Source organism: Oncorhynchus mykiss, chromosome 26, assembly GCF_057628025.1.
Source record: "Oncorhynchus mykiss isolate SJ-2025 chromosome 26, ASM5762802v1, whole genome shotgun sequence".
NCBI classification, from domain to species: domain Eukaryota; kingdom Metazoa; phylum Chordata; class Actinopteri; order Salmoniformes; family Salmonidae; genus Oncorhynchus; species Oncorhynchus mykiss.
In genome coordinates this window covers 44,567,501-44,589,252 of record NC_143047.1, presented here as the reverse complement: position 1 = coordinate 44,589,252, position 21,752 = coordinate 44,567,501, and the positions used below count along the sequence as shown (strand labels likewise).

At 45.9% G+C, this 21,752-nt stretch overlaps 1 protein-coding gene across 1 annotated transcript in view; it reads right to left on the bottom strand.

Moving 5' to 3' along the window:
• The window catches only part of otog (otogelin), a 123,823-nt gene that overhangs the window by 23,384 nt on the left and 78,687 nt on the right, over window positions 1-21,752 (bottom strand). The window contains exons 36-49 of the mRNA XM_090221657.1: window positions 20,139-21,752; window positions 18,688-19,745; window positions 18,364-18,642; window positions 17,609-17,786; window positions 17,134-17,282; window positions 16,652-16,741; window positions 15,383-15,569; window positions 11,872-12,092; window positions 11,141-11,279; window positions 8,815-9,003; window positions 8,254-8,463; window positions 5,158-5,262; window positions 2,003-2,107; window positions 113-214 (exon numbers count right to left, since the gene is read on the bottom strand). The exon at window positions 20,139-21,752 is cut by the window's right edge and continues 804 nt beyond it. Coding sequence (XP_090077783.1) covers window positions 113-214; window positions 2,003-2,107; window positions 5,158-5,262; window positions 8,254-8,463; window positions 8,815-9,003; window positions 11,141-11,279; window positions 11,872-12,092; window positions 15,383-15,569; window positions 16,652-16,741; window positions 17,134-17,282; window positions 17,609-17,786; window positions 18,364-18,642; window positions 18,688-19,745; window positions 20,139-21,752 — 4,626 coding nt within the window. The remainder of the gene's footprint in view (window positions 1-112; window positions 215-2,002; window positions 2,108-5,157; window positions 5,263-8,253; window positions 8,464-8,814; window positions 9,004-11,140; window positions 11,280-11,871; window positions 12,093-15,382; window positions 15,570-16,651; window positions 16,742-17,133; window positions 17,283-17,608; window positions 17,787-18,363; window positions 18,643-18,687; window positions 19,746-20,138) is intronic.

Sequence of the window (21,752 nt, the reverse complement as noted above, 5' to 3'; positions counted from 1 at the left end):
GGAATCAGAGACACTGTGAGTGTGTGTGTGTGTGTGTGTGTGTGTGTGTGTGTGTGTGTGTGTGTGTGTGTGTGTGTGTGTGTGTGTGTGTGTGTGTGTGTGTTGTACTCACCACAGTGGTAGACAGGACAGCAGAGGTCTGTACTGTTGGCGTCCACCGTCAACACCTCTCCATCCTGGCAGTTTGGAACCACCTCCAAACAGGAACCACACACTGGAGAGAGGAGACACATCATCACACTGGAGAAAGGAGACACATCAACACACTGGAGAAAGGAGACACATCAACACACTGGAGAGAGGAGACACATCAACACACTGGAGAGAGGAGACACATCACTGGAGAAAGGAGACACATCACTGGAGAAAGGAGACACATCACTGGAGAAAGGAGACACATCAACACACTGGAGAGAGGACACATCAACACACTGGAGAAAGGAGACACATCAACACACTGGAGAAAGGAGACACATCAACACACTGGAGAGAGGAGACACATCAACACACTGGAGAAAGGAGACACATCAACACACTGGAGAAAGGAGACACATCAACACACTGGAGAGAGGAGACACATCACTGGAGAAAGGAGACACATCACTGGAGAAAGGAGACACATCACTGGAGAAAGGAGACACATCAACACACTGGAGAGAGGACACATCAACACACTGGAGAAAGGAGACACATCACTGGAGAAAGGAGTCACATCAACACACTGGAGAGAGGAGACACATCACTGGAGAAAGGAGACACATCAACACACTGGAGAAAGGAGACACATCAACACACTGGAGAAAGGAGACACATCACTGGAGAGAGGAGACACATCAACACACTGGAGAAAGGAGACACATCAACACACTGGAGAAAGGAGACACATCAACACACTGGAGAAAGGAGACACCACAGTTTGACAGTAAAACACATAACTTTAACAATGTATATAATGGCATGACGAAGAATTAGATTCTGGTTATGTTTGTGGGATGATGCTGGTCTGTCATGGTTGTGGTTGCATTGTCATTATGTTGTGGTCATGGTTGTGTTGTGGTTGTGGTTATATTGTGGTTGTGGTGTGGTTGTGGTGTGGTTATATTGTGGTCATGGTTGTGGTTGCGTTGTGGTTATATTGTGGTTGTGGTTGTGGTGTGGTTATATTGTGGTCATGGTTGTGGTTGTGGTGTGGTTGCGTTGTGGTTATATTGTGGTCATGGTTGTGGTTGTGGTGTGGTTATATTTTGGTCATGGTTGTGGTTGTGGTGTGGTTGCGTTGTGGTTATATTGTGGTCATGGTTGTGGTTGTGGTGTGGTTGCGTTGTGGTTATATTGTGGTCATGGTTGTGGTTATATTGTGGTCATGGTTGTGGTTATATTGTGGTCATGGTTGTGGTTATGTTGCGGTCATGGTTGTGGTTGTGGTGTGGTTGCGTTGTGGTTATATTGTGGTCATGGTTGTGGTTGTGGTGTGGTTGCGTTGTGGTTATATTGTGGTCATGGTTGTGGTTATATTGTGCTCATGGTTGTGGTTATGTTGTGGGATGATGCAGGTCTGTCATGGTTGCGTTGTAGTTATATTGTGGGCATGGTTGTGGTTATATTGTGGTCATGGTTGTGGTTATGTTGTGGTCATGGTTGTGGTTATATTGTGGTCATGGTTGTGGTTATGTTGTGGTCATGGTTGTGGTTATGCTGTGGTCATGGTTGTAGTTATATTGTGGTCATGGTTGTGGTTATATTGTGGTCATGGTTGTGGTTATGTTGTGGTCATGGTTGTGGTTATATTGTGGTCATGGTTGTGGTTATGTTGTGGTCATGGTTGTAGTTATATTGTGGTCATGGTTGTGGTTATGTTGTGGTCATGGTTATATTTTGGTCATGGTTGTGGTTGTGGTGTGGTTGCGTTGTGGTTATATTGTGGTCATGGTTGTGGTTATGTTGTGGGATGATGCAGGTCTGTCATGGTTGCATTGTGGTTATATTGTTGTGGTTGACTCACTACAGATGTGTGCCAGGCAGCAGCTGCCATCAGCCCTGGTGGCGATGAGGGTCTGGTCCTCTCTACAGGCTGGGACGTCTGACTCACAGCGCTCTGGGTCACACTCTGTACACAACACACACACAAACAAACAAACAAACAAACAAACACACACACACACACACACACACACACACACACACACACACACACACACACACACACACACACAGAAATACACATACAACACACATTTTAAACATATGTATCACCATGGCCAAGTATCATCACATAGAATAGTATCACCATATAGCCTGGTATCATCATATAGAATAGCATCATCATATAGTCTGGTATTATCATATAGTCTGGTATCATCAAATACTCTGGTATCATCATATAGTCTGGTGTCATCATATAGTCTGGTATCATCATTTACAGTGCCTTGCGAAAGTATTCGGCCCCCTTGAACTTTGCAACCTTTTGCCACATTTCAGGCTTCAAACATAAAGATATAAAACTATATTTTTTTGTGAAGAATCAACAACAAGTGGGACACAATCATGAAGTGGAACGGCATTTATTGGATATTTCAAACTTTTTTAACAAATCAAAAACTGAAAAATTGGGCGTGCAAAATTGTTCAGCCCCCTTAAGTTTATACTTTGTAGCGCCACCTTTTGCTGCGATTACAGCTGTAAGTCGCTTGGGGTATGTCTCTATCAGTTTTGCACATCGAGAGACTGAAATGTTTTCCCATTCCTCCTTGCAAAACAGCTCGAGCTCAGTGAGGTTGGATGGAGAGCAGTTTTCAGTTCTTTCCACAGATTCTCGATTGGATTCAGGTCTGGACTTTGACTTGGCTATTCTAACACCTGGATATGTTTATTTTTGAACCATTCCATTGTAGATTTTGCTTTATGTTTTGGATCATTGTCTTGTTGGAAGACAAATCTCTGTCCCAGTCTCAGGTCTTTTGCAGACTCCATCAGGTTTTCTTCCAGAATGGTCCTGTATTTGGCTCCATCCATCTTCCCATCAATTTTAACCATCTTCCCTGTCCCTGCTGAAGAAAAGCAGGCCCAAATCATGATGCTGCCACCACCATGTTTGACAGTGGAGATGGTGTGTTCAGGCTGATGAGCTGTGTTGCTTTTACGCCAAACATAACGTTTTGCATTGTTGCCAAAAAGTTCAATTTTGGTTTCATCTGACCAGAGCACCTTCTTCCACATGTTTGGTGTGTCTCCCAGGTGGCTTGTGGCAAACTTTAAATGACACTTTTTATGGATATCTTTAAGAAATGGCTTTCTTCTTGCCACTCTTCCATAAAGGCCAGATTTGTGCAATATACGACTGATTGTTGTCCTATGGACAGAGTCTCCCACCTCAGCTGTAGATCTCTGCAGTTCATCCAGAGTGATCATGGGCCTCTTGGCTGCATCTCTGATCAGTCTTCTCCTTGTATGAGCTGAAAGTTTAGAGGGACGGCCAGGTCTTGGTAGATTTGCAGTGGTCTGATACTCCTTCCATTTCAATATTATCGCTTGCACAGTGCTCCTTGGGATGTTTAAAGCTTGGGAAATCTTTTTGTATCCAAATCCGGCTTTAAACTTCTTCACAACAGTATCTCGGACCTGCCTGGTGTGTTCCTTGTTCTTCATGATGCTCTCTGCGCTTTTAACGGACCTCTGAGACTATCACAGTGCAGGTGCATTTATACGGAGACTTGATTACACACAGGTGGATTGTATTTATCATCATTAGTCATTTAGGTCAACATTGGATCATTCAGAGATCCTCACTGAACTTCTGGAGAGAGTTTGCTGCACTGAAAGTAAAGGGGCGGAATAATTTTGCACGCCCAATTTTTCAGTTTTTGATTTGTTAAAAAAGTTTGAAATATCCAATAAATGTCGTTCCACTTCATGATTGTGTCCCACTTGTTGTTGATTCTTCACAAAAAAATACAGTTTTATATCTTTATGTTTGAAGCCTGAAATGTGGCAAAAGGTCGCAAAGTTCAAGGGGGCCGAATACTTTCGCAAGGCACTGTAGCTTATAGAATAGTATCATCATATAGAATAGTATCATCATATAGCTTGGTATTATCATATAGAATAGTATCATCATATAGTGTGGTATTATCATATAGAATAGTATCATCATATAGTGTGGTATTATCATATAGAATAGTATCATCATATAGTGTGGTATTATCATATAGAATAGTATCATCATATAGTGTGGTATTATCATATAGAATAGTATCATCATATAGTGTGGTATTATCATATAGAATAGTATCATCATATAGCCTAGTATCATCATATAGAATAGTATCATCATATAGCTTGGTATTATCATATAGAATAGTATCATCATATAGTCTGGTACCATCATATAGAATAGTATCATCACATAGCCTAGTATCATCATATAGCCTAGTATCATCATATAGCCTGGAATCAGCATATAGAATAGTATCAGCATATATCCTAGTATCATCATATAGCAAAGTATCATCATATATCCTAGTATCATCATATAGAATAGTATCATCACATATAATTGTATCATTATATAGTCTAGTATCATCATATAACCTAGTATCATCATGTAGCCTGGTATCATCATGTAGCCTGTTATCATCATATAGAATAGTATCATCACATAGCCTGGTATCATCATATAGTCTGATATCATCATATAGTCTGATATCATCATATATCCTAGTATCATCATATAGCATAGTATCATTATATATCCTAGTATCATCATATAGCCTAGTATCATCATATAGCATAGTATCATCATATATCCTAGTATCATCATATAGTCTAGTATCATCATATAGCCTGGAATCAGCATATAGAATAGTATCAGCATATATAATTGTATCTATAATATAGTCTAGTATCATCATATATCCTAGTATAATCATATAGCCTGGTATCATCATGTAGCCTGTTATCATCATATATCCTAGTATCATCATATATAATTGTATCATCATATATAATAGTATCATCATATAGCCTGGTATCATCATGTAGCCTGGTATCATCATATAGCCTGGTATCATAATATAGCCTGGAATCATCATTATCATAATATAGCTTAGTATCATCATATGGCCTAGTGGTGGTGATTATACAGAAGAGAGGCCCCCTCACCACAGACGTAGTCTGGACAGCAGGAGTCCTCTCTGAAGTAAGACACCAGCTTCTCTCCATACTGACACTCCGGGGGGAAGATGTCACACAGGGTTTGGTTACAAACTGGATGACGGACAGAGAGACAGAGAGACAGAGAGACAGAGAGACAGACAGACAGACAGACAGACACCATCAGATCAATACAAACCAATCACAATACATAATGGCCGCCTAAACATCGTTCCTAAATTGTTAAAGTGGAACTCAAGTTCCCGTTGACATTGAGTTGAGCTCTCAACTCTTTAAAGTTCCTTCACAGTTGTTTTCAGGGCCATCGGATTCATTCTTTTTGAGTAGTGGTCCACTTGTGACAGAGTGTTACAGTTGGCTTTCATAGGACAGCAGCTGACTTTGCTAAGTTGGTTCAAGTCTTTGGTGTAAAGTACTTAAGTAAAAAATACTTTGAAGTACTACTTAAGTAGTTTTTTGGGGTTATCTGTACTTTGTTTTATTATTCATATTTTTGACAACTTTTACTTGGGCTCCTGAGTGGGGGAGCAGTCTGAGGCACTGCATCTCATTACATACACCCCGGTTTGAATCCAGGCTGTATCACAACCGGCCGTAATTGGGAGTCCCATAGGACGGCGTGCAATTGAACCAGGTTTGACCCAGGTTTGGCCCAGGTTTGACCCAGGTTTGGCCCAGGTTTGACCCAGGTTTGACCCAGGTTTGACCCAGGTTTGGCCCAGGTTTGACCCAGGTTTGACCCAGGTTTGGCCCAGGTTTGACCCAGGTTTGACCCAGGTTTGGCCCAGGTTTGACCCAGGTTTGGCCCAGGTTTGACCCAGGTTTGGCCGGTGTAGGCCGTCATTGTAAATGAGAATTTGTTCTTAACTGACTTGCCTGGTTAAATAAATAAAAAATACTTTCCTATGGAAAATGATGTACTTTTTTACTCCATACATTTTCCCCGACATCCAAAATAATACGTTATGTTTTGAATGCTTAGCAGGGCAGAAAATGGTCCAATTCGCACACTTATCAAGGTCATCCCTACTGCCTCTGATCTGAGGGACTCAATAAACACAAATGCTTTGTTTTTAAATGATGTCTGAGGGTCGGAGATGATGTCTGAGGGTCGGAGATGATGTCTGAGGGTCGGAGATGATGTCTGAGGGTCGGAGATGATGTCTGAGGGTCGGAGATGATGTCAGAGGGTCGGAGATGATGTCTGAGGGACGGAGATGATGTCTGAGGGTTGGAGATGATGTCTGAGGGTCGGAGATGATGTCAGAGGGTCGGAGATGATGTCTGAGGGTCGGAGATGATGTCTGAGGGTCGGAGATGATGTCTGAGGGTCGGAGATGATGTCTGAGGGACGGAGATGATGTCTGAGGGTCGGAGATGATGTCTGAGGGTCGGAGATGATGTCCGAGGGTCGGAGATGATGTCCGAGGGTCGGAGATGATGTCCGAGGGTCGCAGATGATGTCCGAGGGTCGGAGATGATGTCCGAGGGACGGAGATGATGTCTGAGGGTCGGAGATGATGTCTGAGGGACGGAGATGATGTCTGAGGGTCGGAGATGATGTCTGAGGGACGGAGATGATGTCTGAGGGTCGGAGATGATGTCTGAGGATCGGAGATGATGTCTGAGGGTCGGAGATGATGTCTGAGGGACGGAGATGATGTCTGAGGGTCGGAGATGATGTCTGAGGATCGGAGATGATGTCTGAGGGTCGGAGATGATGTCTGAGGGTCGGAGATGATGTCCGAGGGTCGGAGATGATGTCCGAGGGACGGAGATGATGTCTGAGGATCGGAGATGATGTCTGAGGGACGGAGATGATGTCTGAGGGTCGGAGATGATGTCTGAGGGACGGAGATGATGTCTGAGGGTCGGAGATGATGTCTGAGGATCGGAGATGATGTCTGAGGGTCGGAGATGATGTCTGAGGGTCGGAGATGATGTCAGAGGGTCGGAGATGATGTCTGAGGGTCGGAGATGATGTCCGAGGGTCGGAGATGATGTCCGAGGGTCGGAGATGATGTCCGAGGGACGGAGATGATGTCTGAGGATCGGAGATGATGTCTGAGGGACGGAGATGATGTCTGAGGGTCGGAGATGATGTCTGAGGGACGGAGATGATGTCTGAGGGTCGGAGATGATGTCTGAGGATCGGAGATGATGTCTGAGGGACGGAGATTATGTCTGAGGGTCGGAGATGATGTCTGAGGGTCGGAGATGATGTCAGAGGGTCGGAGATGATGTCTGAGGGACGGAGATGATGTCTGAGGGTCGGAGATGATGTCTGAGGGTCGGAGATGATGTCTGAGGGTCGGAGATGATGTCTGAGGGTCGGAGATGATGTCCGAGGGTCGGAGATGATGTCCGAGGGACGGAGATGATGTCTGAGGATCGGAGATGATGTCTGAGGGACGGAGATGATGTCTGAGGGTCGGATATGATGTCTGAGGGTCGGAGATGATGTCTGAGGGTCGGAGATGATGTCTGAGGGTCGGAGATGATGTCTAAGGGTCGGAGATGATGTCTGAGGATCGGAGATGATGTCTGAGGGACGGAGATGATGTCTGAGGGTCGGATATGATGTCTGAGGGTCGGAGATGATGTCTGAGGGTCGGAGATGATGTCTGAGGGACGGAGATGATGTCTAAGGGTCGGAGATGATGTCTGAGGATCGGAGATGATGTCTGAGGGTCGGAGATGATGTCTGAGGGTCGGAGTGTAAACCCTGGCTATTCGTCAAATAACAAAATAAACATTCAAATTGTGCCGTCTGGTTTGCTTAATATAAGGAATTTTTAATTATTCATACTTTTACTCTTGATACTTAAGCATATTTTAGCAACTACATTTACTTTTGATATTTAAGTATATTTAAAACCAAATACTTTTAGACTTTTACTCAGGTAGTATTTTACTAGGGGACTTTTTTTAAAATACTATTAAGGTATCTTTACTTTTACTCAAGTATTTCAATCGAGTACATTTTCCACCACTGGTTTAAGTTATTTGGTTTAACCCACTAAGTTTTAGGTTAACCTAACTTGAATTTTCCCCGTGTACTGTAGTAATGTGCCAGTTTCTTACCGCAAGCTTTCTGTGGGCAGCAGGAGGTGTCGTCTGCCAGACCGATGACCACTTCCCCGGCCCTGCGGCAGAGCGGCTGAGACACGGCAGAGCAGTTATACTCCACGGGAACGATACTGTCGTTGTCACAGCGATACATACAGCAGCCATCTTTAGATGCCTTCCACACCTCGCCAGGAGCACGGGGTACACCCGAACTGTCCGTACAGGCTGGGACACACACACAGATAAAACATGTACTGAAGTGTAAGATGCATTACTCAGATGTTCTTACTCAGTGTGACTTACAGTAAGTGTATTCCACTAAAGACCGGACTAGACCAGACTAGACTGGACCGGACCAGACCAGACCAGACTAGACTAGACTAGACTGGACCGGAACCAGACTAGACTAGACTAGACTAGACTAGACCGGACCGGACCAGACCAGACTAGAATAGACTAGACTAGACTAGACTAGACCAGACCAGACCAGACCGGGTGTTTTGTATCATATGAATGTTGACCAGTGTTCATTTGATTGTGTGTGTGATGGCGGAGGGTTGATCAGTGAAGGCTCACCACACTTCTCAGGGGGGATGCAGAGGGCAGAGTAGGGTCGATGGAGCAGAGTGCCCTCAGGACAAACACATCCCTCTGTCAGGCCTGTACACTGCTCAGGGTCGTGGTCAAAGTCGTGGTTGGAGCAGGACTGGGCCGTACAGGTAGGCAGACAGGCCTGGTAACGCAGTCGGTCTGGACACATGAAGGCTGGGAAAGGAGAGAGGTGAGACAGACACTGTTTTAAACTGTTCATAAACATTATCAGAACCACGACAGGCGACAGAGCTTCATTCAATATTCTTACGTCCATGATGCAGAACTTTGTCTTTTGCTTTACACAATGACATTGACTGACAGGGAAACATTATACTGTGAGTGTGTTGACTGACATTAAAACATTATACTGTGTGTGTGTTGACTGACAGGGAAACATTATACTGTGAGTGTGTTGACTGACATTAAAACATTATACTGTGAGTGTGTTGACTGACATTAAAACATTATACTGTGAGGGTGTTGACTGACATGAAAACATTAAACTGTGGGTGTGTTGACTGACATTAAAACATTATACTGTGAGTGTGTTGACTGACATTAAAACATTATACTGTGAGTGTGTTGACTGACATTAAAACATTATACTGTGAGTGTGTTGACTGACATTAAAACATTATACTGTGAGTGTGTTGACTGACAATAAAACATTATACTGTGAGTGTGTTGACTGACATGGAAACATTATACTGTGAGTGTGTTGACTGACATGGAAACATTAAACTGTGAGTGTGTTGACTGACATTAACACATTATACTGTGAGTGTGTTGACTGACATGGAAACATTATACTGTGAGTGTGTTGACTGACATGGAAACATTATACTGTGAGTGTGTTGACTGACATGGAAACATTAAACTGTGAGTGTGTTGACTGACATGGAAACATTATACTGTGAGTGTGTTGACTGACATTAAAACATTATACTGTGAGTGTGTTGACTGACATGGAAACACTAAACTGTGAGTGTGTTGACTGACATGAAAACATTATACTGTGAGTGTGTTGGCTGACATGAAAACATTATACCGTGAGTGTGTTGACTGACATGAAAACATTATACAGTGAGTGCGTTGACTGACATGGAAACATTAAACTGTGAGTGTGTTGACTGACATGAAAACATTATACTGTGAGTGTGTTGACTGACATGGAAACATTATACTGTGAGTGTGTTGACTGACATTAAAACATTATACTGTGAGTGTGTTGACTGACATGAAAACATTATACCGTGAGTGTGTTGACTGACATGGAAACATTATACTGTGAGTGTGTTGACTGACATTAAAACATTATACTGTGAGTGTGTTGACTGACATGAAAACATTATACCGTGAGTGTGTTGACTGACATGGAAACATTATACTGTGAGTGTGTTGACTGACATTAAAACATTATACTGTGAGTGTGTTGACTGACATGAAAACATTATACCGTGAGTGTGTTGACTGACATGGAAACATTATACTGTGAGTGTGTTGACTGACATTAAAACATTATACTGTGAGTGTGTTGACTGACATTAAAACATTATACTGTGAGTGTGTTGACTGACATGGAAACATTATAATACTGTGAGTGTGTTGACTGTCATGGAAACATTAAACTGTGAGTGTGTTGACTGACATGGAAACATTAAACTGTGAGTGTGTTGACTGACATTAAAACATTATACTGTGAGTGTGTTGACTGACATTAAAACATTATACTGTGAGTGTGTTGACTGATATGGAAACATTATACTGTGAGTGTGTTGACTGACAGGGAAACATTATACTGTGAGTGTGTTGACTGACATGGAAACATTAAACTGTGAGTGTGTTGACTGACATTAAAACATTATACTGTGAGTGTGTTGACTGACATTAAAACATTATACTGTGAGTGGGGCGGCAGGTGGTTAGAGCATTGGGCCAGTAACCGAAAGGTTGCTCGTTCGAATCCCCGAGCTGACAAGATAAAAAATCTGCCGTTCTGCCCCTGAACAAGGCAGTTAACCCCCGGTAGGCTGTCATTGTAAATAATAATTTGTTCTTAACTGACTTGCCTATGTATTAAACGTCTAATGACTGATGTTATAACATTATAGTGTATTGACTGATGTTATAACATTATAGTGTATTGACTGATGTTATAACATTATAGTGTATTGACTGATGTTATAACATTATAGTGTATTGACTGATGTTATAACAGTATAGTGTAATGTGTAAGGCTTCATGTGTCTGACTGTGCTTTGGAAGCCATGTTAAACAGCCAGTGCAGCAGAATAAAGCCAGTCCTTACGACAGTAGTCTGGGCTCCTCCACTCCATGCAGACGTTGAACTTGTGACAAGATGCCACGTAGGCAGCCAGCGCTACACAGGGGTTGTTGACGTACTCTGCGTCACGTACCCACACCTCACAGAACGTACTGGGAGGAACCTGCGGTACATCACAAGAAATACAACAACGTTTTCTTCAATCGTCTGTCTTATGTCTTCAACACATCTACAGTACTGTATTGGGATGGGAGGGTACTGTACAGAATCGTCTGTCTTATGTCTTCAACACATCTACAGTACTGTATTGGGATGGGAGGGTACTGTACAGAATCGTCTGTCTGTATGTTTAAACACATCTATAGTGCTGTATTGGGATGGGAGGGTACTGTACAGAATCGTCTGTCTTATGTCTTCAACACATCTACAGTACTGTATTGGGATGGGAGGGTACTGTACAGAATCGTCTGTCTGTATGTTAAAACACATCTACAGTACTGTATTGGGATGGGAGGGTACTGTACAGAATCGTCTGTCTGTATGTTAAAACACATCTACAGTACTGTATTGGGATGGGAGGGTACTGTACAGAATCGTCTGTCTTATGTCTTCAACACATCTACAGTACTGTATTGGGATGGGAGGGTACTGTACAGAATCGTCTGTCTGTATGTTAAAACACATCTACAGTGCTGTATTGGGATGGGAGGGTACTGTACGACGAGGGAGAGAGAGAGAGGAAGCAGGGAACCTACAAAAGCATGGCAGGGGCTGAAGGAGGTGTTTCGCAGCATGGTCATACACTGGGAACAGTCGCTGGTGGAACAGTTGACTTCTCTGCGCCGGCTGTGGCTGATGTAACTAGTGGTGTTGGGGACCTGCCAGCTGTCGATGAACACCGCCGGGTCCTCGCTCTCTCCGACTGTCGTCCCATTCGACAGCATCAGGTCGTTGGCCGGGTTACCATCACAGCAGCCTGAGGGGGGAGTAGGGAGAGACACAAGGAGAGAGAGAGAGAGAGAGAGAGAGAGAGAGAGTCACGAGAGAGAGAGACAAAGAGAGAGAGAGAGAGAGAGAGAGAGAGAGAGAGAGAGAGAGAGAGAGAGAGAGAGAGAGTCACGAGAGAGAGAGAGAGACAAAGAGAGAGACAAAGAGATAGACAAAGAGAGAGACAAAGAGAGAGAGAGAGAGAGAGAGAGAGAGAGAGGTGATTGGAAGAGGGGAACAGAGGGGGAGAGGCGAGAGAGAAAGAGTGAGAGAGAGCATGCGTCGGGGGGCAAGGCCATGGCCAGAATACAAGAAGGGAGGGATAGTGAGCGGGGAGCCAGAAGATGAAACAGCGTTATTATTTCAGGAATGGCACGTTCACCTACGAAACATACACAACATCTCAGGGACCCTACTCAATATGTGGCCCTTAATCTATGGCCCCTACTCAATCTGTGGCCCCTACTCAATCTGTGGCCCCTACACAATCTGTGGCCCCTACTCAATCTGTGGCACCTACTCAATCTGTGGCCCCTACTCAATCTGTGGCCCCTACTCAATCTATGATCCCTACTCAATCTATGGCCACTACTGAATCTATGGCCCTTACTCAATCTATGGCTCCTTCTCAATCTATGGCCCCTACTCAATCTATGGCCCCTACTCAATCTATGGTCCCTACTCAATCTATGGCCCCTTCTCAATCTATGGCCCCTACTCAATCTATGGCCCTTACTCTATCTATGCCTCCTTCTCAATCTATGGCCCCTACTCAATCTATGGCTCCTTCTCAATCTATGGCCCCTTCTCAATCTATGACTGCTTCTCAATCTATGACTCCTTCTCAATCTATGGCCCCTACTCAATCTATGGCTCCTACTTAATCTATGGCCCCTACTCAATCTGTGGCCCCTACACAATCTGTGGCCCCTACTCAATCTGTGGCACCTACTCAATCTGTGGCCCCTACTCAATCTGTGGCACCTACTCAATCTGTGGCCCCTACTCAATCTGTGGCCCCTACTTAATCTATGATCCCTACTCAATCTATGGCCACTACTGAATCTATGGCCCTTACTCAATCTATGGCTCCTTCTCAATCTATGGCCCCTACTCAATCTATGGCCCCTACACAATCTATGGTCCCTACTCAATATATGGCCCCTTCTCAATCTATGGCCCCTACTCAATCTATGGCCCTTACTCTATCTATGCCTCCTTCTCAATCTATGGCCCCTACTCAATCTATGGCTCCTTCTCAATCTATGGCCCCTTCTCAATCTATGACTGCTTCTCAATCTATGACTCCTTCTCAATCTATGGCCCCTACTCAATCTATGGCTCCTACTCAATCTATGGCCCCTTCTCAATCTATGACCCCTACTCAATCTATGGCTCCTACTCAATCTATGGCCCCTACTCAATCTATGGCCCCTACACAATCTATGGTCCCTACTCAATATATGGCCCCTTCTCAATCTATGGCCCCTTCTCAATCTATGGCCCCTACTCAATCTATGGCCCTTACTCTATCTATGCCTCCTTCTCAATCTATGGCCCCTACTCAATCTATGGCTCCTTCTCAATCTATGGCCCCTTCTCAATCTATGATCCCTACTCAATCTATGGCCACTACTGAATCTATGGCCCTTACTCAATCTATGGCTCCTTCTCAATCTATGGCCCCTACTCAATCCATGGCCCCTACTCAATCTATGGTCCCTACTCAATCTATGGCCCCTTCTCAATCTATGGCCCCTACTCAATCTATGGCCCTTACTCTATCTATGCCTCCTTCTCAATCTATGGCCCCTACTCAATCTATGGCTCCTTCTCAATCTATGGCCCCTTCTCAATCTATGACTGCTTCTCAATCTATGACTCCTTCTCAATCTATGGCCCCTACTCAATCTATGGCTCCTACTCAATCTATGGCCCCTTCTCAATCTATGACCCCTACTCAATCTATGGCTCCTACTCAATCTATGGCACTTACTCCATCTATGGCACTTTCTCAATCTATGCCTCCTTCTCAATCTATGGCCCCTACTCAATCTATGGCCCCTACTCAATCTATGGCGCCCTACTCAATCTATGGTCCCTACTCAATCTATGGCCCCTACTGAATCTATGGCCCCTACTGAATCTATGGCCACTACTCAATCTATGGGCCCTACTCAATATATGGCCCCTACTCAATCGATGTCTATGGCTCCTTCTCAATCTATGGCTCCTTCTCAGTCTATGGCTCCTTCTCAATCTATGGCCCCTTCTTAATCTATGGCCCCTTCTCTATCTATGGCTCCTTCTCAATCTATGGCCCCTTCTCAATCTATGGCCCCTTCTCAATCTATGGCCCCAACTCAATCTGAATGGCTATAGCAGGTGAGGTCCTATGGTACGTCCCAAATGGCACCCTATCCCTAGTGCACTACCTTTGACCCCATGGCCGGGGCAAAAGGAGTGGTATAAATAGGGCATAGGGTACCACTTGGGAAGCACACTACAACCAGCCTCCATACCACTCCACTTCAAATGGATGCCAGTGTCCTGGTAAACCAAATGGCATTGTCCTGGTAAACTATATACCAGCATCCTGGTAAGCCACATACCAGTGTCCTGGTAAACCACATACCAGTGTCCTGGTAAACCAGATATCAGTGTCCTGGTAAACTACATACCAGTGTCCTGGTAAACTACATACCAGTGTCCTGGTAAACCACATACCAGTGTCCTGGTAAACCACATACCAGTGTCCTGGTAAACCACATACCAGTGTCCTGGTAAACCACATGACAGTGTCCTGGTGCCACATGACAGTGTCCTGGTAAACCAGATATCAGTGTCCTGGTAAACCATATACCAGTGTCCTGGTGCCACATGACAATGTCCTGGTAAGCCACATGCCAGTGTCCTGGTAAGCCACATGACAGTGTCCTGGTGCCACATGACAATGTCCTGGTAAGCCACATGCCAGTGTCCTGGTAAACCATATACCAGTGTCCTGGTAAACCATATGACAGTGTCCTGGTAAGCCGCATGCCAGTGTCCTGGTAAACCATATACCAGTGTCCTGGTAAACCATATGACAGTGTCCTGGTAAACTACATGACAGTGTCCTGGTAAACTACATACCAGTGTCCTGGTAAACCACATACCAGTGTCCTGGTGCCACATGACAGTGTCCTGGTAACCACATACCAGTGTCCTGGTGCCACATGACAGTGTCCTGGTAGACCACATACCAACGTCCTCATAAGTTCTAACTACACAACATACCACAGAGGCCCATGGTGGGCAGTTTGCTGTTGTAGCTCTCTGTCTCGATGACCAACATGCCCGTGCTGTGGAACCACTGCAGCTTCAGGCCCGCTGGCGTACGGATCAGATACATGTTGCCGGTGTCCAGGATCTCAAAGCCAAACTTCTTGAACCTCGGCTTGGCGTACCTCGAGTTCACATACAGCTGACAAAGAGAAAAGAGGTGTCAAAATCCTATATGTTGAGGGGTACTGTATTGTCTAATATAGATAGGCCTACGAACACTACTGTGTGTGGCAAGTTCATTAACATCTCATCCCTTTTTATGTCTAGGATCAACTCTTTCTACTTGACCTTGACTTTGATTCTGTCCGTAGTTAAATTGGTGAATAAAGGGCTAGTTAGACCGAGAGAGATGGGAAAGATGAAGAAGAGATAGGAAGAGATGAAGAAGAGATAGGAAGAGATGAAGGAGAGATAGGAAGAGATGAAGAAGAGATAGGAGGAGATGAAGAAGAGATGAAGAAGAAATTAGGAAGAGATGAGGAAGAAATAGGAAGAGATAGGAAGAGATGAAGAAGAGATGAAGAAGAGATTAGGAAGAGATGAAGAAGAGTTAGGAAGAGATGAAGCAGACATAGGAAGAGATGAAGAAGAGTTAGGAAGAGATGAAGAAGAGATAGGAAGAGATGAAGAAGAGATAGGAAGAGATAGGAAGAGATGAAGAAGAGATGAAGAAGAGATAGGAAGAGATTAGGAAGAGATAGGAAGAGATGAAGAAGAGATGGGAAGAGATTAAAAAGAGATAGGAAGAGATGAAGAAGAGATATGAAGAGATGAAGAAGATATGAAGAAGAGATGGGAAGAGGTGAAGAAGAGATAGGAAGAGATGAAGAGATAGGAAGAGATGAAGAAGAGATAAAGAAGAGATGAAGAAGAGATAGGAAGAGATGAGGAAGAAATGAAGAAGAGCTGAAGAAGAGATAGGAAGAGATGAAGGAGCGATAGGAAGAAATTAAGAGGCGATAGGAAGAGATGAATACGAGATGAAGAAGAGATAGGAAGAGATGAAAAAGAGATGAGTAAGAAATGAAGAAGAGATAGGAAGAGATGAGGAAGAAATGAAGAAGAGATGAAGAAGCGATAGGAAGAGATGAAGAGGAGATAGGGAGAGATGAAGAAGAGATAGGAAGAGATGAAGAAGAGATAGAAAGATATGAAGAAGTGATAGGAAGAGATTAAGAAGAGATAAGTAGAGATGAAGAAGAGACGAAGGAACAGACTGACCCTCCTCTGCAGTCTGTTGATGACCAGGTGGTTGGACTTGTGGGTAATGTTCAAAACCACTAGACACAGGTTGGTGAAATTCCACAGCAGCTTCGGATGGAAACAGAAAAATAAATATTAAATATACTTTTTTATTTTATTTACAAAGGCTAAGAATCTCGAATAAAAGGGATTAAAGTCATATACAACTACTCGACATGTGAATGAATAATGATAATTTCCTGAGAATTTTACATTATATAGGGGTGTAAGACAAGGATGTCCTTTATCACCATATTTATTGATTATCGCCACTGAAATACTTTCTGCAAAGGTACTGTAGCTACAGTATAGGGCCTCACTGTGTCTGAAGCGGCCATTTTGGGGAAACCGGCGTTACAGTTACCTACTGTAAATTCTATAGCTTCATGGCCTCACTTTCGCTGAGGCAGCCATTTTGGGGGCACAAGCGTTACAATGACCTAATGTACCCTCATCCTCACCGTGTCTGAGTCAGCGGGGCATTCCTGGACCACGATGCTGACGGTCTCGCTGGGCAGCTGGGTCACAATGTAGGAGGTAGCCTTGTAGATGGCCACGCTGTTACCATCAAACGTGATCACGTTCAGGTCGGGGAACACTGAGCAGCGACCTGAAGGAGACAGGACAACACCGGCAAGAAACAGGACATTATGACTGAGAAACGCCTGACGGGGAGGGTGTGTGTGTGTGTGTGTGCGTCAGTGGAGGCTGGTGGGGGGAGCAATAGGAGGACGGGCTCATTTTAATGGTTGGAGTGAAATAAATTGAAAGTTATCAAGCACATCAAGCATATGGAAACAACCTGTTTGACTCCCTTCCTTTTTATTCCATTCCAGCCATTACAATGAGCCCATCCTCCTATAGCTCATCCCACCAGCCTCCATTGGAGTGCGTGTCTACTACTGTGAACGTGTGTCGCCTAGCAGTTGTCCTCACATGGGCAGTCCCACTGCGGGCAGCACTTGTCCCCGTTGACCAGGATGGCGAAGCCGAGCAGGCCGCAGTTAGGAGGGGTGGAGTTATACAGACAGTTCTGGGACATGTTGAATCGGACCAGCTGGCCGCTCACACAGAGGAACTTGGTACACTCATCTATGATCTCTGAATAGGGAGGCTGAGACAGGGAAGAACAACAGTTACTACCTGAACAGATTGAACAACATGTGTTGTAGAGTTTCCTAATTGAAAACAAAGATTAGATGAAACCATTGATGAGAGATACCATTGATGAGAGAAACCATTGATGAGAGAAACCATTGATGAGATGAAACCATTGATGAGAGAAACCATTGATGAGAGAAACCATTGATGAGAGAAACCACGTACGAACAAGTAGCTAGAAGACTGCAGAGCGTTAGTAAATAAGGTAACAGGCTGAGACGACTGGGCCTACAGAGAGGCCTGGACTTTTCAGATAGTAACAAATATTATATATATATATATATATACATATGTATTGATTTAACGAGGCAAGTCAGTTAACAACAAATTCTTATTTACAATGACGGCCTACACCAGCCAAACAATAACCTGGATGACGCTGGGACAATTGTGCACCGCCCTATGGGAATCCCAATCATTGCCGGTTGTGATACAGCTTGGATTCGTAACCAGGGTCTGTAGTGACGCCTCAAGCACTCAGATGCAGTGCCTTAGACCGCTGCGCCACTCAGGAGTCCCATGGAGCCTACATTGAGCCCCATGGAGCCTACATTGAGCCTCAGGGAGCCTACATTGAGCCCCATGGAGTCTACATTGAGCCCCATGGAGCCTACATGGAGCCCCATGGAGCCTACATTGAGCCCCATGGAGCCTACATTGAGCCCCATGGAGCCTTCATTGAGCCCCATGGAGCCTACATTGAACCACAGGGAGCCTACATTGAGCCCCATGGAGCCTACATTGAGCCCCATGGAGCCTACATTGAGCCCCATGGAGCCTACATTGAGCACCATTGAGCCCCATTGAGCCTACATGGAGAAGAGAGGAAAGGAGAGAGGACTTGGTCTACTCACAGTGCACATCCTAGTTGAGGACACTGCCATGGATGTAGTAACCTCTGCCGTAGTTCCAACACGCTCTGTCGTGGTATATGGCGATACTACCGATGGTGACGCGGTTGTCTCTGATGTGGTGTACGGAGACACAGGTGACGGCGATGGAGTCTTTGGTGCAGTGGTGTCTACTCCGTCCACCCTCTCTGGCTCTGGGGTGGAGGTCGGGGTGGCCGTGGGGGGCAAGGCGGGGACTGAGGGAGCTGCTGTCACATCTGGTGTGACCTTTGGCGTGACCTTTGGTGTGACCCCTGGAGTGGCTGCGACCTCTGTAGAAGGAGTCATTCTGGTTGTGCTCTCTGTGAATGCTGGAGTATCCCCTGTCTCTCTAGTGGTGGATGGTACTATTCCTTCTGGTGTAGTAGTGGTGGATGTGGATGGTTCTGTGGTCGCTCCTGTGGGTCCTGTGGGGACGGCGGTAGATTCTGTGACCGTGGTCAGGCTGGGAACGGAAACAGAAGCGGATGTGGTCGTGCCAGTGGGTCCTGTGGGGACGGCGGTAGATTCTGTGGTTCTGGCAGTGGTGACTGGTTTGGTCGTGGTACGAACGGTCATGGTTGGAACAACCTCTGAGACGGTAGCTGTGACCAGGCTAGGAGGAGCGACCGTAGGGGGACCGGGTCTGGTCGTCGCTGTCGGAACCCCTGGAACTCCCAGAGTTCTTGTATCTACAGTTGCCCTAACAGTGCTCGGTCTGGCGGTGGACCTCAACGTTGTGGCAGTTCTGGACGTCGTCATGGGAACCCTGCCTGTTGTTGTCCTGCGTGTTGTTGTCATTGGTCTGTGGGTGGTCTTGGAGACCACTTTAGAAGTAGGAACCACTCTGGTAGTGACTCTCTCTGGGTGGCTAGTGGGTCTGGGGACTGACGTGGTGGAGGTGGAAGAGCTGGTTGTGGTTACTGGACCAGACCAGGAAGAAGTTGGTTCTTGTGTAGTTGTTGTGGAAGTAGTAGACAATACTTCCACCCTTCCTGTATCGGGAGGAACGCTAGTAGTCTCTGTTAGCGGTCTGATGGTCACTGGGCTGATGGCAGTGGTCACTGGGACACCAGGTACAGGTGTGATGGTGGTCGTATGGACACCAGGTAAAGGTGGGACAGTGGTCACTGGGACACCAGGTACAGGTGTGATGGTGGTCATATGGACACCAGGTACAGGTGTGATGGTGGTTGTATGGACACCAGGTACAGGTGTGATGGTGGTTGTATGGACACCAGGTAAAGGTGGGACAGTGGTCACTGGGACACCAGGTACAGGTGTGATGGTGGTTGTATGGACACCAGGTACAGGTGTGATGGTGGTTGTATGGACACCAGGTAAAGGTGGGACAGTGGTCACTGGGACACCAGGTACAGTTGTGATGGTGGTCGTATGGACACCAGGTAAAGGTGGGACAGTTGTCACTGGGACACCAGGTACAGGTGTGATGGTGGTCGTAAGGACACCAGGTAAAGGTGGGACAGTTGTCGTGGGGACCGTTGTGGTGAAAGATAATGCTGGTTCCCCAGGTACACCAGGCACGGCCGGGGGTTCGGGTGTCGCAGGAGGTCTCTCCGTCCTGGAGGTTGAAACTGCGGCGGTTGAAGTCTCGGGCGGAGCTGTGGTGGTTTTGGCAGTGGTCGTCATGGTAACTGAGGTTGTGGTGGTGACGCCTGGCGCTGTAGATGAAGCAACATGGTGAAGTGAGTCAGTGGTGGTAGTGGAGATGACTTGGTGTGGAGAGACGTCTACTTCTGTACTGACCGCAGGTTTCACTGGGACCTCAGGTGTGATCACCCTCTCTGTGCTAGAGACAGGGCTAGAAGGAGTGGTGGAGGTTTCGCTGTGGGGGGGCCTCCAAGGCTCCGTGGTCTTCAGTGTGGTGGGGGGCTGGATCGTTACGGTCCCTACAGCCTCTGGTGGACCTAGCACGGTCGTGGTGGTCTCTGTGTGTGACACCGGTGATACAGGTAATGTGGTTGTGGTTGGCACCACTGCTTCTGTTGTGGTCGAGATGGAAGGAGAGGTGAAGGTGGTCGTGGTGGTCTCTGTGTGTGACACCGGTGATACAGGTAATGTGGTTGTGGTTGTGGTTGGGACCACTGCTTCTGTTGTGGTGGAGATGGAAGGAGAGGTGACGGTGATCTGGGGGGACTCTGTGGTCGTTACCAGAAGGTCTGGAGGTTTGGTGGTCGTTGTTGTGGTCCGTACGGTCGGGGGACCGGTAGTAGGGGTCAGTCTCCAGTCCACAGCTTCGGTCAGGTGTGCGGTTGCGGTTGTGTGTTCTGTAGTTCTCTCTGTGGCTGAAACAACGCCAGACCACGAGGTCCTTTCAGTGTAGGCTGTAGGTGTTGTTGTCAGTTGAGATGTTGTTACCGTGTCTATGACAATCACAGGTGTGACTACAGTCGGTGTCATGGTTATACGGGTCGTTGCCAAGGGTTCCGCTGTTGCCGTTGAGACCGGTGCTCTCGTCGTTTTCTTGGTTGTCGCCGGCTGTTCTGAGGTCGGACCGGTTGATATTGTTGTTGTCGTTGGCAGTATGGGAACAGCGGTGGTAGTCGGTAGCTCAGGAACTGGAGTTGTGGATGTCCTCAGCTCTGTCGGGGAGGCGTGAACGGTCTTCTCTGTGGTTGCCGTGAAAACAAGTGGTGGTGTTGTCTTCGGGCGTGTGGACGGTGTAGTTCTGAGAGTAGTGAAAGGGGTGACTGGTGAGGTTGATACCGTGCTGGGTTTTGAAGTGGGTTCTGGTGGTGGTGGTATTGTTGTTGTTACGGTGTGAACGGTGGAGGTCGGTGAGAGAGAGGGTACTGTGGTATCGGCTGTAGTCGATACACCAGGAGAGAGGACTTTGATTGTTGATGGCTCGGTTGTCTCCACAGTTACAGGCTTTGTGCTTGTCTCTGTGGGTGCACCAAGGGTGGTTATAGAAGCTGTAGTACTGGTTGTAGTCCTAGTTGTAGTCCTGGTTGTAGTCCTGGTTGTAGTCCTAGTTGTAGTCAAAGCTGTGTCCCTGGGTGTCTCTGAGACTGTGGTTGGACGTGGAC